Below are 19,502 nucleotides of genomic sequence, written 5' to 3'. Positions count from 1 at the left end.
TGTCCTTTTTAATGGAGTTTAGATATTTACAAGTTTGAGCACTTTTTCTAATTCCTTTAGTAATCCATTTATTGTTGGTGGGTGTTCCAATGGGAATTAATGCTTTGGGGAATGTTTCTTCAAATTTTAATTTAAACTCAGACATAAAATTGGAGAACTTGCTATTCAGTTTACTTTCTATGTATACTCGTTCCCAACTTTCATGCGCTAACTTTAAGGAAAACTCTTGCAAAGCTGATGGAGAGTAGGCTCTTTTATATAAATGCAGTTTTGATTCTTTTTTTACACAAGCTTTTACTTTTATAATCTGACATAGATGGTCAGACAGTCCCAGATTTTTGACAAGTACATCACAGTTTTCTCTGCCTACATCTGCAGCTACATGGTCAATGGTAGATGATGAATGTGTGGTTATTCTTGTTGCAAAGTTGACTAGTGATGATAGACCAAAACTATGTAGGATATTCATAAATGTGTTACTGGTGTCATCTGTTTTAGTTGTATTTATGTTAAAGTCCCCACACAAAAGGATATTATGTTTCAGAGTCAACGCTAGTTCTCGGTTTTGTATAAGTTTTGAAAAGAATATCTCTAAATTAACACTGGGCGAACGATATACACATTATATAGTAAGTTTCTTGGGCATATTTATAGCAAAGTCTGGAGTATTTTTAATATTTCGGAAGACGAATGGCGACTTGTATACAGCCATGAAAGGACTTTCCTCTTCCTACCCTATTAAAAACCAGCGTAATAACGTCTTTTAAATCATTTTCTTGAACGAAAAATACATTATGACCCTATATTTACACTATGTGATCGAAAGTATCCGGACACCACCAAAAACATACGTTTTTCATATTAGGTGCATTGTGCTGCCACCTACTGCCAGGTACTCCACATCAGTGACCTCAGTAGTCATTAGACGTGGTGAAACAGCAAAATAGGGCGCTCCGCAGAACTCACGGACATCGAACATAGTCAGGTTTTAGGGTGTCACTTGTCATACGTCTGTATGCGAGATTTCCACCTTGCTAAACATCCCTAGGTCCACTCTTTCCTATGTGATAGTGAAGTGGAAACGTGAAGGGACACATACAGCACGAAAGCGTACAGGCCGACCTCGTCTGTTGACTGACAGAGAGCGCTGACAGTTGAAGAGGGTCGTAATGTGTAATAGGCAGACATCTATCCAGACCATCACACAGGAATTCCAAACTGCATCAGGGTCCACTGCAAGTGGCGGGAGGTGAGAAAACTTGGATTTCATGGTCGAACAACTGCTCATAAACCACACATCACGCTGGTAAATGCCAAACAACGCCTCGTTTGGTGTAAAAAGCGCAAACATTGGACGATTGAACAATGGAAAAACGTTGTGTGGACGAATCATGGTACACAATGTGACGATCCGATGGCAGGGTTGTGGGTATGGCGAATGCCCGGTGAACGTCATCTGCCAACGTGTGTAGTGCCAAGAGTAAAATTCGGGAGCGGAGGCGTTATTGTGTGATCGTGCTTTTCATGGAGGGGGCTTGCACCCCTTGTTATTTTTAGTGGCACTATCACAGTACAGGCCTACATCCATGTTTTAAGCACCTTCTTACTTCCCACTGTTGAAGAGCACTTCGGGGAGGGCGACTGCATCTTTCAACACGATCGAGCTCCTGTTTACACTCCTGGAAATTGAAATAAGAACACCGTGAATTCATTGTCCCAGGAAGGGGAAACTTTATTGACACATTCCTGGGGTCAGATACATCACATGATCACACTGACAGAAACACAGGCACATAGACACAGGCAACAGAGCATGCACAATGTCGGCACTAGTACAGTGTATATCCACCTTTCGCAGCAATGCAGGCTGCTATTCTCCCATGGAGACGATCGTAGAGATGCTGGATGTAGTCCTGTGGAACGGCTTGCCATGCCATTTCCACCTGGCGCCTCAGTTGGACCAGCGTTCGTGCTGGACGTGCAGACCGCGTGAGACGACGCTTCATCCAGTCCCAAACATGCTCAATGGGGGACAGATCCGGAGATCTTGCTGGCCAGTGTAGTTGACTTACACCTTCTAGAGCACGTTGGGTGGCACGGAATACATGCGAACGTGCATTGTACTGTTGGAACAGCAAGTTCCCTTGCCGGTCTAGGAATGGTAGAACGATGGGTTCGATGACGGTTTGGATGTACTGTGCACTATTCAGTGTCCCCTCGACGATCACCAGTGGTGTACGGCCAGTGTAGGAGATCGCTCCCCACACCATGATGCCGGGTGTTGGCCCTGTGTGCCTCGGTCGTATGCAGTCCTGATTGTGGCACTCACCTGCATGGCGTCAAACACGCATACGACCATCATTGGCACCAAGGCAGAAGCGACTCCCATCGCTGAAGACGACACGTCTCCATTCGTCCCTCCATTCACGCCTGTCGCGACACCACTGGAGGCGGGCTGCACGATGTTGGGGCGTGAGCGGAAGACGGCCTAACGGTGTGCGGGACCGTAGCCCAGCTTCATGGAGATGGTTGCGAATGGTCCTCGCCGATACCCCAGGAGCAACAGTGTCCCTAATTTGCTGGGAAGTGGCGGTGCGGTCCCCTACGGCACTGCGTAGGATCCTACGGTCTTGGCGTGCATCCGTGCGTCGCTGCGGTCCGGTCCCAGGTCGACGGGCACGTGCACCTTCCGCCGACCACTGGCGACAACATCTATGTACTGTGGAGACCTCACGCCCCACGTGTTGAGCAATTCGGCGGTACGTCCACCCGGCCTCCCGCATGCCCACTAAACGCCCTCGCTCAAAGTCCGTCAACTGCACATACGGTTCACGTCCACGCTGTCGCGGCATGCTACCAGTGTTAAAGACTGCGATGGAGCTCCGTATGCCACGGCAAACTGGCTGACACTGACGGCGGCGGTGCACAAATGCTGCACAGCTAGTGCCATTCGACGGCCAACACCGCGGTTCCTGGTGTGTCCGCTGTGCCGTGCGTGTGATCATTGCTTGTACAGCCCTCTCGCAGTGTCCGGAGCAAGTATGGTGGGTCTGACACACCGGTGTCAATGTGTTCTTTTTTCCATTTCCAGGAGTGTATAATGCACGGCCTGTGGCGGAGTGGTTACACGGCAATAACATCCCTGTAATGGACTGACCTGTGCAGAGTTCTGACCTGAATCCTGTAGAACACCTCTCGTATGCTTTGGAACGCCGACTTTGTGCCTGGCCTCACCGACCGACATCGATTCCTCTCCTCAATGTAGCACTCCGTGAAGAATGGGCTGCCATTCCCCAAGAAACCTTCCAGCACCTGATTGAACGTATTAATGCGAGAGTGGAAGCTAGCATCAAATCTAAGAGTGGGCCAACATCATATACTGAATTTCAGCATTACCGGAGGAACCTGTCATTTTCAGCCAGGTCTCCGGATACTTTTGATCACATAGTGTATTGTTTTCCGTGACATAGGGGGGCGTGCCACACCTTGCCACTCGGTATAAGCGCCCATGTATCTAGAGGACCAATTAATAAAATTTTCCGATGTCTGTTTATTTTTTCCCTTTCTATATTTTCACGTAACGACTCACGCTGCGCGACTAAAGTCAGTCAAGATTTTAGGATAAATGAGCTCGTTTAATGGATCGAATTGTTCACGAGACATGTGAAAATAACTGAAGTAGCAGTCATCGCCAAGATCATAGATTAGATCAGGTGTCCTTTTCGTTCCAATAGATCGGTAGTGAGGGGATCCTCCAGGACAGTGGTTGTCAAACTGTTTTGCTTAAGAGACAATACTGATACCGTAGAGTGACACCTCGGGCCGCTTCACTTAGGAGGGTGAGTGTAAAGTGGCCACGCTACTCAAAGAGAAATCCAGTTTTCACCGTACCATGGCTGTTAATAGAAGCTTACCACTAACATATTTTGAATCTGCATTTTATAAGGTATCACACCAAATATTTTTCAGTGAAAAAGAAACAACATGCGTTTTTGTGAAGGCTTACATATTGACCAATTTTCCATACCTAAGCGGTTACTGCGGCCAATGCCATTGCGATAGCATCCCATGTTTGTTTTTCTGATTTGCGGGCACAGTTTCTGCGGTTCTTCACGCCCTACTCTCTGAAACAATACTAAGCGTCTGCAGCAGGCCATTTGTAATCGGGTTGCTGTATAGGCCACATAGTACAGGGGCGGTCTTAAATAACATAACACGATTAATTCAAAGCTTACACCAACGGATAGAACGGCGGATGATAGCTTTTATCTGTTGTATTATGCGCGGTTTATGGAAGTAACTTACCTTCCCCAACCGGACACCATGTCGGCATTAGTGATCCACAGAAGAAACTATCGAATTGAAATAAATAACAAGGAACTACAATTGCAAAGGATAGACGTTGTTTAAACATTGATATTGCAAAAACTTATTACTTTCCATACAAATGAGATAACAAGAATAATATAAATGACGTATCTTCTTACATCAGACGACTCAAAAAGAAAAAAGTTCTTACTAAAAAGCAACGCAACGAGCTTCCTCTGTCTATCTCGCTGACAACAATGGCAATGTATGTATATGAGAACTAGTCTGACCACTTCTCGGCACTGTTCAAGGCAAAAAAATATGCTTATATTCGCCACTTTTCTCGTCCTGGCCACTTTGCCACGTCTTCCCATACCGATCTTACTATTAATTGGTAATCTACGTAAATTAGTATGTTACATCAATTATCGACGGTAAATGCAATATGAGACACGTTCACAAATGTTTACTAAATGTTTTTAATCCCATTTTCCATGTAGTCATTGCATTGTATTACAACAGCTTTAATGTGATTTCATATTACTCTCTACAAACATGTACCAAGTTGAAGACGACCGTCTCTATATTGCGCATTCACGAATCCACGTTGCTTCCGTTTGGCATTTATACCATAGCAGCTGATCGGTGATAGTTGCGCACGCTGATGAGTTGTCAGCACAGGACGACACACAGTAAAATATCGCATCTCTCACTTCTATTAAACACGCAGTGGCCGCGCTACACACCACTCTGTACATGACATAAGCAGCCAACTTCACTTTGCGCACTGCCGAATTTACCGACGTCAATTAAAATTAAGCATCTCTGAAAATATTATTTTCTCCCTTAGTGTTTTTGTTAGTTATGGAGCAAGAAATGTGCACTGTTAAGTAGCTCTTAAGGTTTCTTGACGGTTTTGGATCTGCAGTTAACTGCTAGAAGAATATTATTATAAAATATGGCTTAGAAACGTGGGCCGCAAGAGCAATTGATTTGGGGTGCAAGTGACTCGAAGGCCGCATTTTGACGACCACTGCTCCAGCATGTAGAACTAATCAGAAAAACAAGATAACATACTACAAGAAATATTTACAAACAAAACCAAATACGCTAATGTACCTTCCACAGATTCTAAATAAAATGGCCCTCATGGACGTGACATAAGTAAAAAATATTAAGACATTTTTATTTAAAAAGGAATAAATTACTTGTCACAGAAACACCTAAATGTTCAGTACACTAAAGTTCGTTGCAAATTCATCCTAGTCTTCTTGTTTACTATTGATATCATGTTGTCAATTTCTTCGCTTTCTCGAAGTCAGTGTACATGGAAGCAACAGTTGGGCATCGTTTTCTGCACAGCAGCCGACTCACTCGCAATGAATGCCATTGACTGGATCACTGGCCCCTGACTGCACTCTGTTTGGCCGCTGCATGTTTGACTGCCCTCTTCTTAATTGTTGTTCATTCCCAACCCCTATGGGAAGAACAGGCTGTTCGAGATATGACCCACTGACGATTCAAGGGACTTTTCAGGCAAATACGAGGCGAGCTGGTAGGGGGCAGAAGGAACCCCAATGGCGAACATCTGGGATGGGTTTCCAGTTTCGACAGTCACTTCGCAGTCGAGGGAAACCACCTGAAAAACTAGGTCACAATTTAATTATGAGGCGAAACGTTTGAGACAAAAAAAATGTGAATGGTAATGTACCTGAATATTTATTTGGTCATATGTATACTAAATTAAGTTGATAACTTGGTTGCCGCATGGGATTAGTTGAGCGGTCTAAGGCGCTGCAGTCATGGACTGTGCTGCTGGTCCCAGTGGAGGTTGGAATCCTCCCTCGGGCATGGGTGTGTGTGTCTGTCCTTAGGATAGTTTAGGTTAAGTGGTGTGTAAGCTTAGGGACTGATGACCGTAGCACTGAAGTCCAATAAGATTTAGCACACATTTTTTTTTATAACTTGGTTGACATGTGAACTGTGGAGCCTGTCCTCTGTTTCAAGTATAGCGCGCCAGCACCAGTAATTTGCAATGAGACATTGTCGCTGGAGCTGGCATTTGTTGTCAATATGAACAATCGTCTATTAGCTGTGAGACAGTGCCAGGTAGAAATTTAAAACTAGTGCCAAACGTTGAAACGCTTCTGCTGATATTATAAATTCTGTTGCTATGTGAGTTAAATAGTGTTTACAATTGCGGTAATTTGTTTTTATATTATGATGAGGGACCAGTTAATAAATGAATCGTGCTATCCCTTACTATGAAAATATATACATTATCATGAATCGTTGTGTAAAGTGTAAAGTTATTATCGACAAGCTGTAGTAATATTGTCAGACTGGACTAAGTTTCTGGCTTAGAAATGTGTTGACTGACTGTTGGGTATGTTTAGAGCTCTGAAATCAATAACTGTTTTAAAAATAAATTGAACTATTCTAAAGCATTTGGCAAAAAATTAAAATGTCATTGTCCTCAAAATTTTCTTCTTTTTTTTCAGGGTCAAAGAGTCAGCAGTGCAATAGTCAGGGACAGTGTATATGCAAGCCTGGAGTAACTGGTAACAAATGTGATAAATGCAAAGACAATTATTATGACCTCTCAAATGGAGGATGCAAGCCATGCATTTGTAATGAAGCTGGGAGTGTTGCTAATAAGTCTACTTGTGACCCAGTCACAGGTTTGTGTAACTGCAAAGAAAATGTTGAGGGAGATAAATGCCACAGGTATTATATGCATACTAAAACGCTAATAATAAAAATACACTTAAACTGTAAGCCTTGCAGTTAAATTGCTATACAGATATTTAGACAGCAGGAATTAAGTAAACTGGAAATTAGTTTATATTGTCATATATTGTAAGAGATCTGTTTTTGCATTAAAATGGTTACCAGCTGAAAATATTATGATGAAATAACTTGATATGAAATGCATGCTGTGTGCACATTAATGAAACTATTTTCATGAAGTATCTATTAAAGTTATTTTACATTCGTGTCATACATTGTCATAGAAAGATGAATTAAAAATTTTTGGGTTCTTTTCATACGTGCAGCTAATTCTCAATATTTGAAAAAAAATCCATCTGTATGCTGTGCTTCTTTTTGTTCACTTTGTCTCTTGGCTATAAATAGTATGTTGTTGGAGAGATTTGGTGCAAGTAAATAGTGATACAATGTTACTATGAAGAAAATTTAAACAACACAATGATCATCACAGGAGGGGCAGCAGGCCTTTCACAACACCGGTTTTCTGTGTAACAATATTTACCCCATGGAGATGTAACTCAATTATTGTAGCTAAATGAAATCTTGGTCATTTAACTAAATGCTGCATCTATAACGGAAACATGGTAGTAGTCAGAACATCAAAAAGTGCTAATAGAACAAAAATTTTGTGAAAACAATATGTAAGAGAAAAAAAATATTCAAAGCTACAGTTTATTTCAGGCTAAAACTACCATGTCTGATACCTGTATGGTATTGTGTATAAGGATTATAAATTTCAGGCTAAAACTACCATGTCTGACAGCTGTATGGTATTGTGTATAAGGATTATAAATACAGGGTACCACACAAAAAATTGGGCATGAGCCCTAGACAGCTCATTGCTGCCTGCCAACTGTCATTTATTGTTTTGAATCTGTTGCATGTCGTAGCTTATTAATTATTTCTTTATCATCTAATTATTACATGTTTAACTATTTGTTGTTGTATTTGCTCATGGTGGGCAACAGTTTGTATGTAACTGGGAGCATTCTGTACTCGAGGTTGGTTTTTTGTGTCCACAGTAATAAACTCATAAAATACATAATTTTACGAATGTACACTCATCAATTACAATAATTTTATGATTAACACTTCACATAGTTAGTGGAGGTACAAAATATTATTCAGTGGGAATTCTTTGACTTTCATGTGCCGCTAGCATTACCACTTTTGTACGTAAGTGACTTACAAAAACAGAGCATTGAGGATGACAAGGAGTATACAGTTATGCTGTGCCTTGTATTAAATACAGCTACCAAGAGTGTCACTTTAATTGTTATAAATGCTCCACAGAAGAGATAAACCCAGGCATACACAAGTTTCACAAAGGACCTGGCAGTCTTGATACAAATGGGCAATGTAGTCACCTGTAGAGGGAGGCATTGGTTAGGCAAGTGAAAAATTGTTGCACTACCTCTTACACTTCCGGAGAGTCCAAGGATGATGACTCGGATATCATAGATAAACCTTGTTTTTGCAGATACTTTAACATGGCAGTTGAAGTCCATACCACTGAGCAAGTAGTGTACTGACGGACTTGGAAGAAAGGGAAAAAAGTTTAGAAAGAGTCTAGAAACAAAAAGAATAAGATCAGCAATATGAAGTGCAGCAAGCTGAGGCATGAGAGAATAGAAGGGACAGAAACCACAGTTTCTCCCCCTCCTTTCATTCACTTGTGGAGTTTTTTTTTTTGTGATTATATGGATGCATTGAAGGAATGGTACTGGAGAAATGATGAGGGAGACGCTTAGACAATATGGAAAGTAGGGAGACACATATTAACTGGTTGATGAAAACAAATGTGGCACTAGATGTAGTATATGAAAGAGTACAGGAAGACCGTAAACAAAATTAAGGAATTCCGACATCAAATGAACAGAAAAAAATAGAGAATATCTGTCCCTTAGCTCCCAAAGCTCTCCCTTAATTCTGAGGAAGCACACTACATTCAGTTATGTACAACAAATTGTCATGCCAACTGTTGTGATAGCAGTGCACAGGAGTCAGTAAATTGGACAACATGTACCACAGTTTTGGTCATGCATATTTATAAAAACTTGAACTGGAAGAAACATACTACTGATCTTCTCAAAGAATTAAGTTCAGCTATGTTTACTCTTCATACAATTGCTAAGTTTGGAAACAGGTGAATTAACCTCCCGATATTTTGCATATTTTCATTCAATAATGTCTCATGGAATAACTTAGAAAGAAAATGTTGATTGTTCAAAAGCAAGCAGTAAGAATAATACGTGGTATACACCTGTGGTCATCTTGTGGATATATCTTCAAGGAGTCAGGCATTTTAACTGCAGCACCACAGTACAACAGCCTAGTATCATGTAGGGCCCCCACAAGCACTCAGAAGTTCTGCAACATGATATGTCATGAACTTGACTAATATCTGAAGTAGTACTGGAGGGAACTGACACCATGAATCCTACAGGGCTGTCCATAAATCTGTAAGAGTATGAGGGGGTGGAGATTTCTTCTGAACAGCATGTTGCAAGGCATTCCAGATGTGCTCAATAACATTGATGTCTGGGGAGTCTGGTGGCCAGTGTATGTGTTTAAATGCAGAAGAGAGTTCCTGGAGCCACCTTGTAGCAATTCTGGATGTGTGGGATGTCACATTGTCCTGCTGGAATTGCCCAAGTCAATTGGTATGCACAATGGACATGAATGGATGCAGGTTATCAGACAGGATGCTTGTGTTTATGTCACCTGTCAGAGTCATATCTAGACATATCAGGGGTCCCATACCACTCCAGCTGCACATGCCCCATGCCATTACAGAGTGTCCACCAGCTTGAAGAGTCCCCTGCTGACATGCAGGGTCCATAGATTCATAAGGTTGTCTCCATATGCGTACACATACACATGTTCAATACAATTTGAAATGAGACTCATCTGACCAGGCAACATGTTTCCAGTCATTAACAGTCGAACATCGGTGTTGACAGACCCAGGCAAGACGTAAAGCTTTGCGTTGCGCAGTCATCAAGGGTACACGAGTGGTCCTTCAGCTCCGAAAGCCCATATCATTGATGTTTTGTTGGATAGTTTGCACACTGACAGTTTTTAATGGACCCTGCATTGAAATCTGCAGCAATTCACAGAAGTGTTGCACTTCTGTCACTTTGAATGATTCTCTTCAGTTGTCGTTGGTTCCATTCTTGCAGGATCTTTTTCCAGCTGCAGCATTGTGGAGATTTGTTGTTTTACTGAGTTCCTGATATTCATGGTACACTTGTGAAATAGTCATAGGGGAAAATCCCCACTTTGTTGCTACCTCAGAGGTGATGTGTCCCATGCTTATGTGCCGACTATAATACCACTTTCAAACTGACATAAATCCTGATAACCTGCCATTGTAGCAGCAGTAACCATTCTAACAATTGTGCCAGACACTTGTTGGTCTTATATAGAAGTTTCTGATCACAGTGCCATATTCTGCCTGTTTACATATCTCTGTATTTGAATATGCATGCCTATACCAGTTTCTTTAGCACTTCAATGTATTTGCTAATGAAATTTGTCATAAGTAATCTATCACAGTTTGAGAATAATAATGATGTCCACACCTATAACATTAGAGGGAAGAGATAACCTTTATTACCCATCATTAAATGTGGCAGTGACTCAGAAATGAGTTCGATGTGCAGCAAAAAATGTTTTTGATTATTTGCCCAATAACATAAAATGTCTGACAGGTAGCAAAGTAAGTTTTAAATCTAACCTAAAATCATTTCTTCTGGACTACTCTGTCTGTTCCATGGATAGATTTCTATTAAAAAACTGTTTTTCTAGTGTGTGTGTGTGTGTGTGTGTGTGTGTGTGTGTGTGTGTTTGTGTGTCAGTCAGTCAGTGTATATATCCTTGTAAACTGACTTGTTTCACATCATTTTGAGAAAAGCATTGTTCAAATGATCTATGGAACATGTAACGTACTAACTGAGAAAGAGACTCCAAAGCAATAAGGAAATACTGATCTGAATAGTTTTATGGCTATAAAGATCCTGCAAGAATGGAATCAACGACAAGTATTACACTTTATTTGTATTAATTACACTAAATAATGAAATCACTGGACTCACACAGTAGCAGTATGCTCAGACACAAAGAACTTAAGACAAAAGTGATAATTTGATGTAATTTTGATATCAAAGGTAAGTCACTGCTTCAATGCTTGCACTCAAACTTGTGTTGACTCTATATATATCCAGGTCTCCACAGTCTCACTTTATGGCAGAAGCTGTATAACCATGAAAAAACTTCTGTTTGAACTGAAAAATCCCCTTAGAAATTGATGAATAATTTCACACCACAGTAACTGGATGTTACCTGGATTTCTTACTCACCTCCCAGCATATTTACTTCTTAATGATTTTTTATGCTGATTATAAAAAACAGTTTCAACTGGACTTTGATATACACAGTTGCAATACAAGATACAAAAATAATTTTCATCTAGACTTTTCTTTCTTGTCCAGTTTTCAGAATGATATAAAATTAAAAGCATACCTCATTCACAGTTCTTTGAACAAATTATTAGAATATCTAGTCAGGGGCTGAAAGGTTCTGTTAACTACAAGACAAGTAGCAATGTTTGTTATAAAGATGTGCAACAAGTGATAAAGTACCATAAATAGGATTCAGTATTTATAGATGAAAAAAATATTTTCTTTGAGAAAAAGCATTATAATGAAGCAAATGCTAAGCTACTAATAACAAACAACAGTTGTATTCTAAAACTGAGGAGGCAGCAGCTTTTTTCAAAGCAGCAGCTTCATTACTAATTTATTCCATTAAATTTAGATGATGTAAGCATAATATCATTTAACAGTAGAGTGATAGTTTATTGTTAATACTGTATATATGGCAGTTTAAGTTTCTGTCATATCTATGCCCTTTGCTGATGTGTGCTTTGATTCTAGTTACATCCTCCCTTGATAGGACCTGCAGAACACAATAAATGAATGAATGAATGAATAAATAGACACAATTTGTTAAAAGTGACAATGACTAAAGAAGGCTAGCCTAGAATAATTTTTTTCCACTTTTCAATCTGAATACCAACTGAGTACACTTTTTATCTTCTTTGCCAAACTTGTGCAGCACAACACTTGCCTTCATTCACTTATGTTCAGAATGAGTTTTTTACACATATTTTATTGTGTATCTTAACTTTCTAGCATATTTTTTAAGCTTTCTTTTTTTGCCATCAGATTTGTTCTTGTAACTGCAAGGATTTAATATATAAGATGCGTAAGTCATAAAAATTAATCTCATTTCTTTCCTACCTGTTTTTGTGGCATTGACTTTGATACCTTAACAGTTACTACATATATGTCCATGTGTTTTCTGTGTTGTTGTTTTCATGGCAGTCTAAAACTGAAAGAAGGTTGCAGCTTTTACTCAGCTACAGCTTCTGAATTATATATTTTTCAAAATGAAATATTATTGTTTGTGTAATAATGTTGTTATTCTTAACTGTTATTTGTTATTTCTAATCAGTCACCTCTTAATAAATCACAAACACCATAGTTCCTTCCTTGGGTCAGAGCAGTTGGTATCTTTTGTACTTTAGTTAACTAATTTAGAAAAGTTAGTGTGTCTCTTGTTAAAAGTGAAAAAAGTTCAGTTCCAATATGGAAATAGTGTTACGGGAGAATTATCTTAAGATGACAGAATGTTTTGATGAAAGTTGCTATGTCAGCATAAAATATTATTTTTACATTTAACAGGTGTAAATATGGATATTTCAATCTTGATGAAAAGAATATATTTGGTTGCACACCTTGTTTTTGTCATGGTCATTCAATGGATTGTGAAAGTGCTAGAGGATATTCAAAATCAGTCATCAAAAGCACTTTTGAGTATGATGCAGAAGGCTGGAAAGCAGAGGATCATGATGGGTTTCCTGTAAAGATAAAATATGATGCAGACTTCCAAGCTATAGGAATAAATGCTTCACAGGGTGAACCAGTAACATTCATAGCCCCAGGTACAGAAACTTTTTTACTACTGCTGCTGCTGCTGCTGCTACTGTTGCTGGCTTCACAGTACCTTACTCCCCATCTAGCCAATCTCTCCCTCTTTCAACTATGCACTTATAAGATATGTTACCCGAATATTGGCAGTTTAAATATAAGAATTACAAACAAAAATTGTGAATGGTCAATTGACATTTATTTATGTATTAGATATGTATTTAGCTTTGTAGGCCATCACCATCATTGGGTGACACTGGACGGTTATCATGCAGGAAAACACCAGTAAATGGGAGGAAGGATAATTGTACAAAATTTTAAACTACATTTGATTGGAAACAGCAAGTAATTTACAGAGAACATAAACATGCGATATGAAAGTACTAAGAGTTATACAGTATTCAGTGGCAAACTGTAAACTAAGTTTGGCATTAGATTGAATGCATGGAAGTACAGAATAGTACTCAGAACAGTACATGAAATTCTTTATAAATATGTAAGCATTTTTAATGAAAATAATCAATTTTTGAAAATATAATGTAATTGCATAAATAAAAAATCTACTCGCCAAGCTGCAGCAGGGAAATACACATATGAAGGTATTAAAGTTTGCATGCTTTTGGAGCCTGTGGCTCCTTCTGGCAGAAGAGTTGAAGGGGGAGGAAGATGGGTTAAGGGAAAGGACCAGTGAGATTTAAGAAGAGGGATGGATTTCGTAAAAGTCACCTAGAGCCCTGGGTCAGTAGAGGCTAACTGGACAGGGTGTAAAGGAAAGACAGATTTTTTGCTATTAATACATTCTTCCTTCCATTTGGAGGGACCTATCTGAGTTCAACTATTTTTGTCCATGACAGTGGATAATCATAACCTTGGTAACCTGGCAAAGGTTGCTGTGGTAGCATGGAAGACAGAGAGATAAATCAGAACTCTAGTAGAAATGGAGCACTGAGTTTAAGAATATAAATATGCATGCAGAATTATTCTTGTAAAGAAAAATAAGCAGTTTGAAGAGTTCTCACTACCTGCCAAAGCTTTGTCGTGCTCAAATGATTGCTATACATAAAAAACTGCTTACTTGAAAGTGTAATATTTTATTTATGTTATACTTTGTCATGATATGAGTAATTTGAGTCAGATTTTTTTTACTCATGATTGTTATAGAGCAGCCGCTTTGTCAGTGTTTTCACCTATTCAGAAGTTTAGTAGTGTGAACTAGTATTATCATCACCTTACTACCTGTATTACATGGTTTCCAAATTTCTCACTAGCAACTCAAGACAAGTAGACAGATGTTCATGCATACACAATATTGGACATCTAGAAAGATGATCTGAATATTTAGAAGACAGGTATACCTTGGTATTACATTGTTTTCTTACTATGCGAGAAGCTGTAGATATGTGATCCTTAACACTGTGTTCAAAAATTGGTGGTTTATGTCTTTGTGTTTGCAACTGAGTTGTCAAGTTTTCTTTCACAATAATTTAACAATGTCCCTGTTTGTTCTCAACAGGTATCAAGCACAGATTGCTTTGCACACTGTCTGGTCTCCAAAATGTGAATGGTATATACTACAAGCCACATTAGCAATTTTTCTGACAGAAAATTGATGCTAAAATGTAAAGAAGTTACAGAAAAAATGCTATAAGACAGACCTCTTCACTAAAAAGGCTCTTAATAGGTATTTAGCTATAAGCAGAATGTGAGCACTCAGATGTGATTTAAGTAAACTAGGTGTTGGACTTCTCACTTTACTGCCCCTGTTGATTAAATTATCGGTCACTCTAATCTTGACTGGTTTATTCATTACACTGTCCGACAAATTCATTGTCTGCGCGATAATGTTAGTATTGATACACCAACAGAAATTTGTTGGATTATGTTGATGATGCATTTATAGTATGGCCACGTGGAATGCACTAAAATCATGATTTCCTATGACATTATTCCATGTTTAAACAGACCGTTACAGAGAGAGGCTACGAAACATGTGTATGTGTAAACTCACTTTGCATGCTGTGACCGATCACATCCACCACAGAGATGTTCTGATCATGCTGTGACAGAAACAAAACCTTGCTGAACATCTCCAACAGCTAAGGGATGTTTTGAAAAAGAACAGTTACTTAGAACAACAGACTGAGCAGACTGACACCACCTCCAGGCGGCACTGATACCAGTGAAGAAGCAGCTGGGATCACAAAGAATCCATATGCTGACATTGTTCCGTGGAAGATTGGGATAATGCTTTGAAAATGTTGTTTCAAATGTATGTCAGTCCCTCCCATGAAATTGAAAGATATACCGTACTATGTTGCATGAAAGAAAATCTAAGGCTCTGAAATCTGGGTGTAAATCATATATAGTACTAATGTGGTATGTCTTATGTTGGACAGACGATAAGAACTATTGAATAAAAATGTATGTAACACAAGCATTACACCAACTCACATAGCCAAGTAACACACTGTGAAGCGGGCAACAAATTTATGGAACAGTGTAATGAAAGAGGCAATTGAGATTAGAGTGGTGGGTGATTTAACCAGGAATCAGCAGAAGCAAAGGTTTTAGGTTAAGTGTGCAATCCAGCACTCAGTTTTGTTTAAATAATGCAGGAGATCATCTCAAAGCTCTTTCTTTGCACACAGATAAATTCCCACAAGGAAGTTTTTTACTAAAGGATTTTGTCTTATTGCAGTTCCCTCACTTACACCTTTTCTATGCCCTTGGTGTAATCTTTTTGTTGGATATGAATTTTTGTTGAGTGTTTTATTTGTTAATGGCACAACCAAACAATCATTTCAGTATTGAGTGGTGCATACATCTACATCTATACTCAGCAAACCACTGTTTGGAGTTCACAGTCAACAATAAGGTCAGCGCTCAACTCCTTTCAAACACAACTAGAGACATTTTCAAAACACCACAAAGATAAAATGACTGCTTGGCTATAAAAAAACTTGTAAAGCAACTATAGACTTGGTTACATGCAGAAAGTGTATCAAAATCAGTTAATATCTGTGATCCTAGCTATGCCTTGATGCCTCAGGATGTGTTCTGTCAACCTATCCCTTTTAGTCAATTTGTTCCCTATAGCAATAAGTTCTGAGCTTAAAGACCATAAATTATTTAAGTGCTTCCACTAGTTGTACAAAATCTCTCTGAACATGTATTTGAAGGCAAGTTGTATGACAGGTTGCTTGTCCATAATGTTGTGTGACTTGGGGGACTATATTTTGTAATGTAGTGGTATAATGACAATAGCTGATCTACTGTACTTTTGTATATACTAATATCTGTAGGTGTTTTGTGTTGTCCATTGCTGTGATGGTCCAACAACAATAAGATAATATATTCAACGAAAATAGCAACTCATCTTAAAAAGCAAAATAAAATATTTACAGATAGGTGGTTTAGTTAAGGTTTTTGCATGCTCTGTGGGTCATATTTCCAAACTTGCTATGAAGTGAAATGTGTCAGTAGGTCTACAAATAAGATACATTCTCCCTGTGAAAACATGGCTACATCATGGCCTTTTTACATAAGTGCACTTTTTGGAAATTAATCTTAATCTACAATAAAATTTGATAAATGTAACTCAGTCACATACTGATACCTATTCAGAAATTCTTGTATGGAGCAAAACTTGTTAAGTAGAAAATATTTCAGTTTATTTCTAAAACTTTCATGATACATATTTCAGCACCTTTACTTTACAAGGTAGGTGGCCATGGTAGTCTAGTGGGTAGAGCACTAGACTCAACTTTGGAGGTCATGGGTTAACCCAAGAAAGAGACAGTGATCTTTTCCCTTTCCAATCCCTCCAGGATGACCTCAGGTCCACTCAGTCTTTATCAATTGAGTACCACAGATTTTTCCCATGGTCAAAAGATGACCAGGGTAATGGGCCCAGTGAAGAAAGGCTGCGTTCTACATGGAGTAAGGCCAATAGCCTGCTCTCAATCTTACACCACAGACTTTAGTGTTCTTTTTATCTGCATACTTTGCAATTTTTTAATGCCAGCTTAGAGTTAGTTTTGGATGGTGGAAGGTATTTTTGCCCATAGTGTTATATTTATAAATGCTACTATTATTATCAAATTGCTCCTGATTCTCACAACTGAGCATTGTTAGTACATGGGACTCACATTCAGTGGAGTGGCATGGCAAATCCTTGTCTGGCTATCCTGATTTAGGTTTTCCACGATTTCCCTAAATCACTTTAGAAAAATGTTGGGGTGATACCTTTGAAAGGGCATGGCTGATTTCCTTCAAATAATCCAAGCTTGTGCTACATGTGTAATGATGTCACTGTTGATGGGACATTAAACCCTAATCTTCCTTTCTTTCTTTGTTGTGATTCTCACAGCTTCATAAGAGAGTATTGTGAGGCTGTTGTTAATATGTCATCCTTTCAACCAGTTGCCTGTATGATGTTTGACAGCTGAAATAAGAAATTGTGCTTACAGCAAGTTTCTGTGAAATGAGTAATTTGTGTTTGATTAGTGAACTGCCCTAAAAATGATTCCATGTCACATCAATGAATGGAACTATGCAAAGTAAGCTATTTAGTATAGAATCATGTTGATGAAAGAACTCAACACAATATTACCTGGGGAGAATATTACTTCCATAATTAATGACTGGACTATGCCAGTGTTGACGTACACTGATTGGAGACTAATCTGAAATTATTTGATTGGATTGATGAAATGCTTGCTGACACAATTCTGTTGCTTGCATTCAAACTGTTCAGTTGCAAGACACTATTCTTCATAAAAGAAAGGTGGAAAAACACTGTTGAACATCTGTAAGGTATGTAGTAGTCTGGAAAATATATAGATGGAAATGTAAGGTTTCACACCGTGAGCACCTGGGGCAAACGTTACCAAATACATATTCCTGTATTTATATGACTGCAGGAAATGTTGCTCAAAAATTTCATCCATACATGAGCATTACTCAAAATGGGTGCAAAAATTGTAGGTCAGCAGATTTTGTCTGCAATTGTACTGCATTTCAGACATTACAAGATGTTCTGCCTGGATTGTTTTCACATTTCTTTATGTACAATTGCAATTTTTACCATTTTGAAGTGATAACTTACTTTGAAGTGTGTCAAGCATGTTCATTACTGGGACATGGTCTTCATTTCAACAATATTTACATGTTTCATGCTATATGAATAAGAATAATCAAGAGTCCTTTGCCACCTATAAAAGAGGACACAGTGTTTCGTATTATAATTCCTACTGAATTGATGTAAGTACTGTACACTTATCACATGTTTCCATTTCTGAAATCAGTAAGACCGATGAAATTATTGGTATTGAAATTCCTCTCGCAACACACAGAAGCTGAAAAACCAAGGAATAATGAGTGATTGACAACAACATCTTCAGCACATTGAAAAACAGGCTGAAGGAATTGTTTTAGGAAGTTCCAGAAAAGAATGAAGACCTTAGAGCTGCCTAACATAGTCTTTAACACTTTTGAGATGGCTCATGAGTCTCACTCAACCACTGGCATGTTACAGTCATGTAGTATTATTTTACATTATAACAAAAGTTTGAAAAAAGAAGAGGATGCATTATGATAGGAGGAATTTCCTCTTCACATGAAAAATAACAGCTCCACAGAAATTGTAGAGAGATATAACTAATCCTTTAAAGAAACTTAACTGTGGAAACCCATGCTTTAGGATAATGCTGATGATAATAATAGTAATAGTAATAGTAATAGTAATAACCATAATAATAATAAGAGCAATGCATGTAATAACCAAAAAGCCTTTGATATTTGTCTGGGCAGGGTATTGCTTGCAACATTCAAAGGTATAATACACAAAGAAAAATTTGTGTATTTAACCTGTCTAGAAGGTACTACATGATTTTTTTATCATATTGCAGAAAGCAGAATATTAAAACTAATGATTTTTAACTTATAATATATGTTGCTTAGATCATTGTATACATTGAGGTAAAAATTACGATCACTGAAACCAATTTTATTCAGACAGATTTTTAGGTGACCAGCGAGCAAGCTACAACCAGCTGTTTTCTTTCAAGCTTTGGTTGCTGGAAGATGGCAAAGACATGACATTTGGTGAAATAATTATTGAAGGCGCTGGAAAAATTCTTAAACAGGTTATCTATGGAAACTCAATTCCTACATCAGCAGCACCTGTAAGTCACTAACAACAAAGTTTAACATTTTTGTATATATCTTAGAATATCAAGAAATATGATACATATGACATGAGTAATTTTCTTACAAGACCATGACAATCTAATTTCAATGCAAATCTGACCAGTAAATATTTCTTTATATGTTTTATGAAATAAATCCAGAACACGAGGAAATATTATGGTTTACAACAAATGAGAAAGCTGAACCTCATTGCTCTTTGCAAACTCTGAAATGCATGACACA

At 38.5% G+C, this 19,502-nt stretch overlaps 1 protein-coding gene across 6 annotated transcripts in view; it reads left to right on the top strand.

Moving 5' to 3' along the window:
* The window catches only part of LOC126260180 (laminin subunit gamma-1-like), a 389,608-nt gene that overhangs the window by 179,184 nt on the left and 190,922 nt on the right, over positions 1-19,502 (top strand). For 5 of the 6 annotated variants that reach the window (XM_049957448.1, XM_049957449.1, XM_049957447.1 and 2 more), the window contains exons 4-7: positions 6,810-7,035; positions 12,825-13,084; positions 14,584-14,634; positions 19,086-19,255. In XM_049957448.1, the coding sequence (XP_049813405.1) occupies positions 6,810-7,035; positions 12,825-13,084; positions 14,584-14,634; positions 19,086-19,255 (707 nt within the window). The remainder of the gene's footprint in view (positions 1-6,809; positions 7,036-12,824; positions 13,085-14,583; positions 14,635-19,085; positions 19,256-19,502) is intronic. The other variant, XM_049957446.1, reaches the window with a different exon arrangement.

Source organism: Schistocerca nitens, chromosome 5, assembly GCF_023898315.1.
Source record: "Schistocerca nitens isolate TAMUIC-IGC-003100 chromosome 5, iqSchNite1.1, whole genome shotgun sequence".
Classification (NCBI taxonomy): Eukaryota; Metazoa; Arthropoda; class Insecta; order Orthoptera; family Acrididae; genus Schistocerca; species Schistocerca nitens.
The sequence above is the reverse complement of the archived record's forward strand: the minus strand, read 5'-3'. Positions and strand labels throughout refer to the sequence as shown.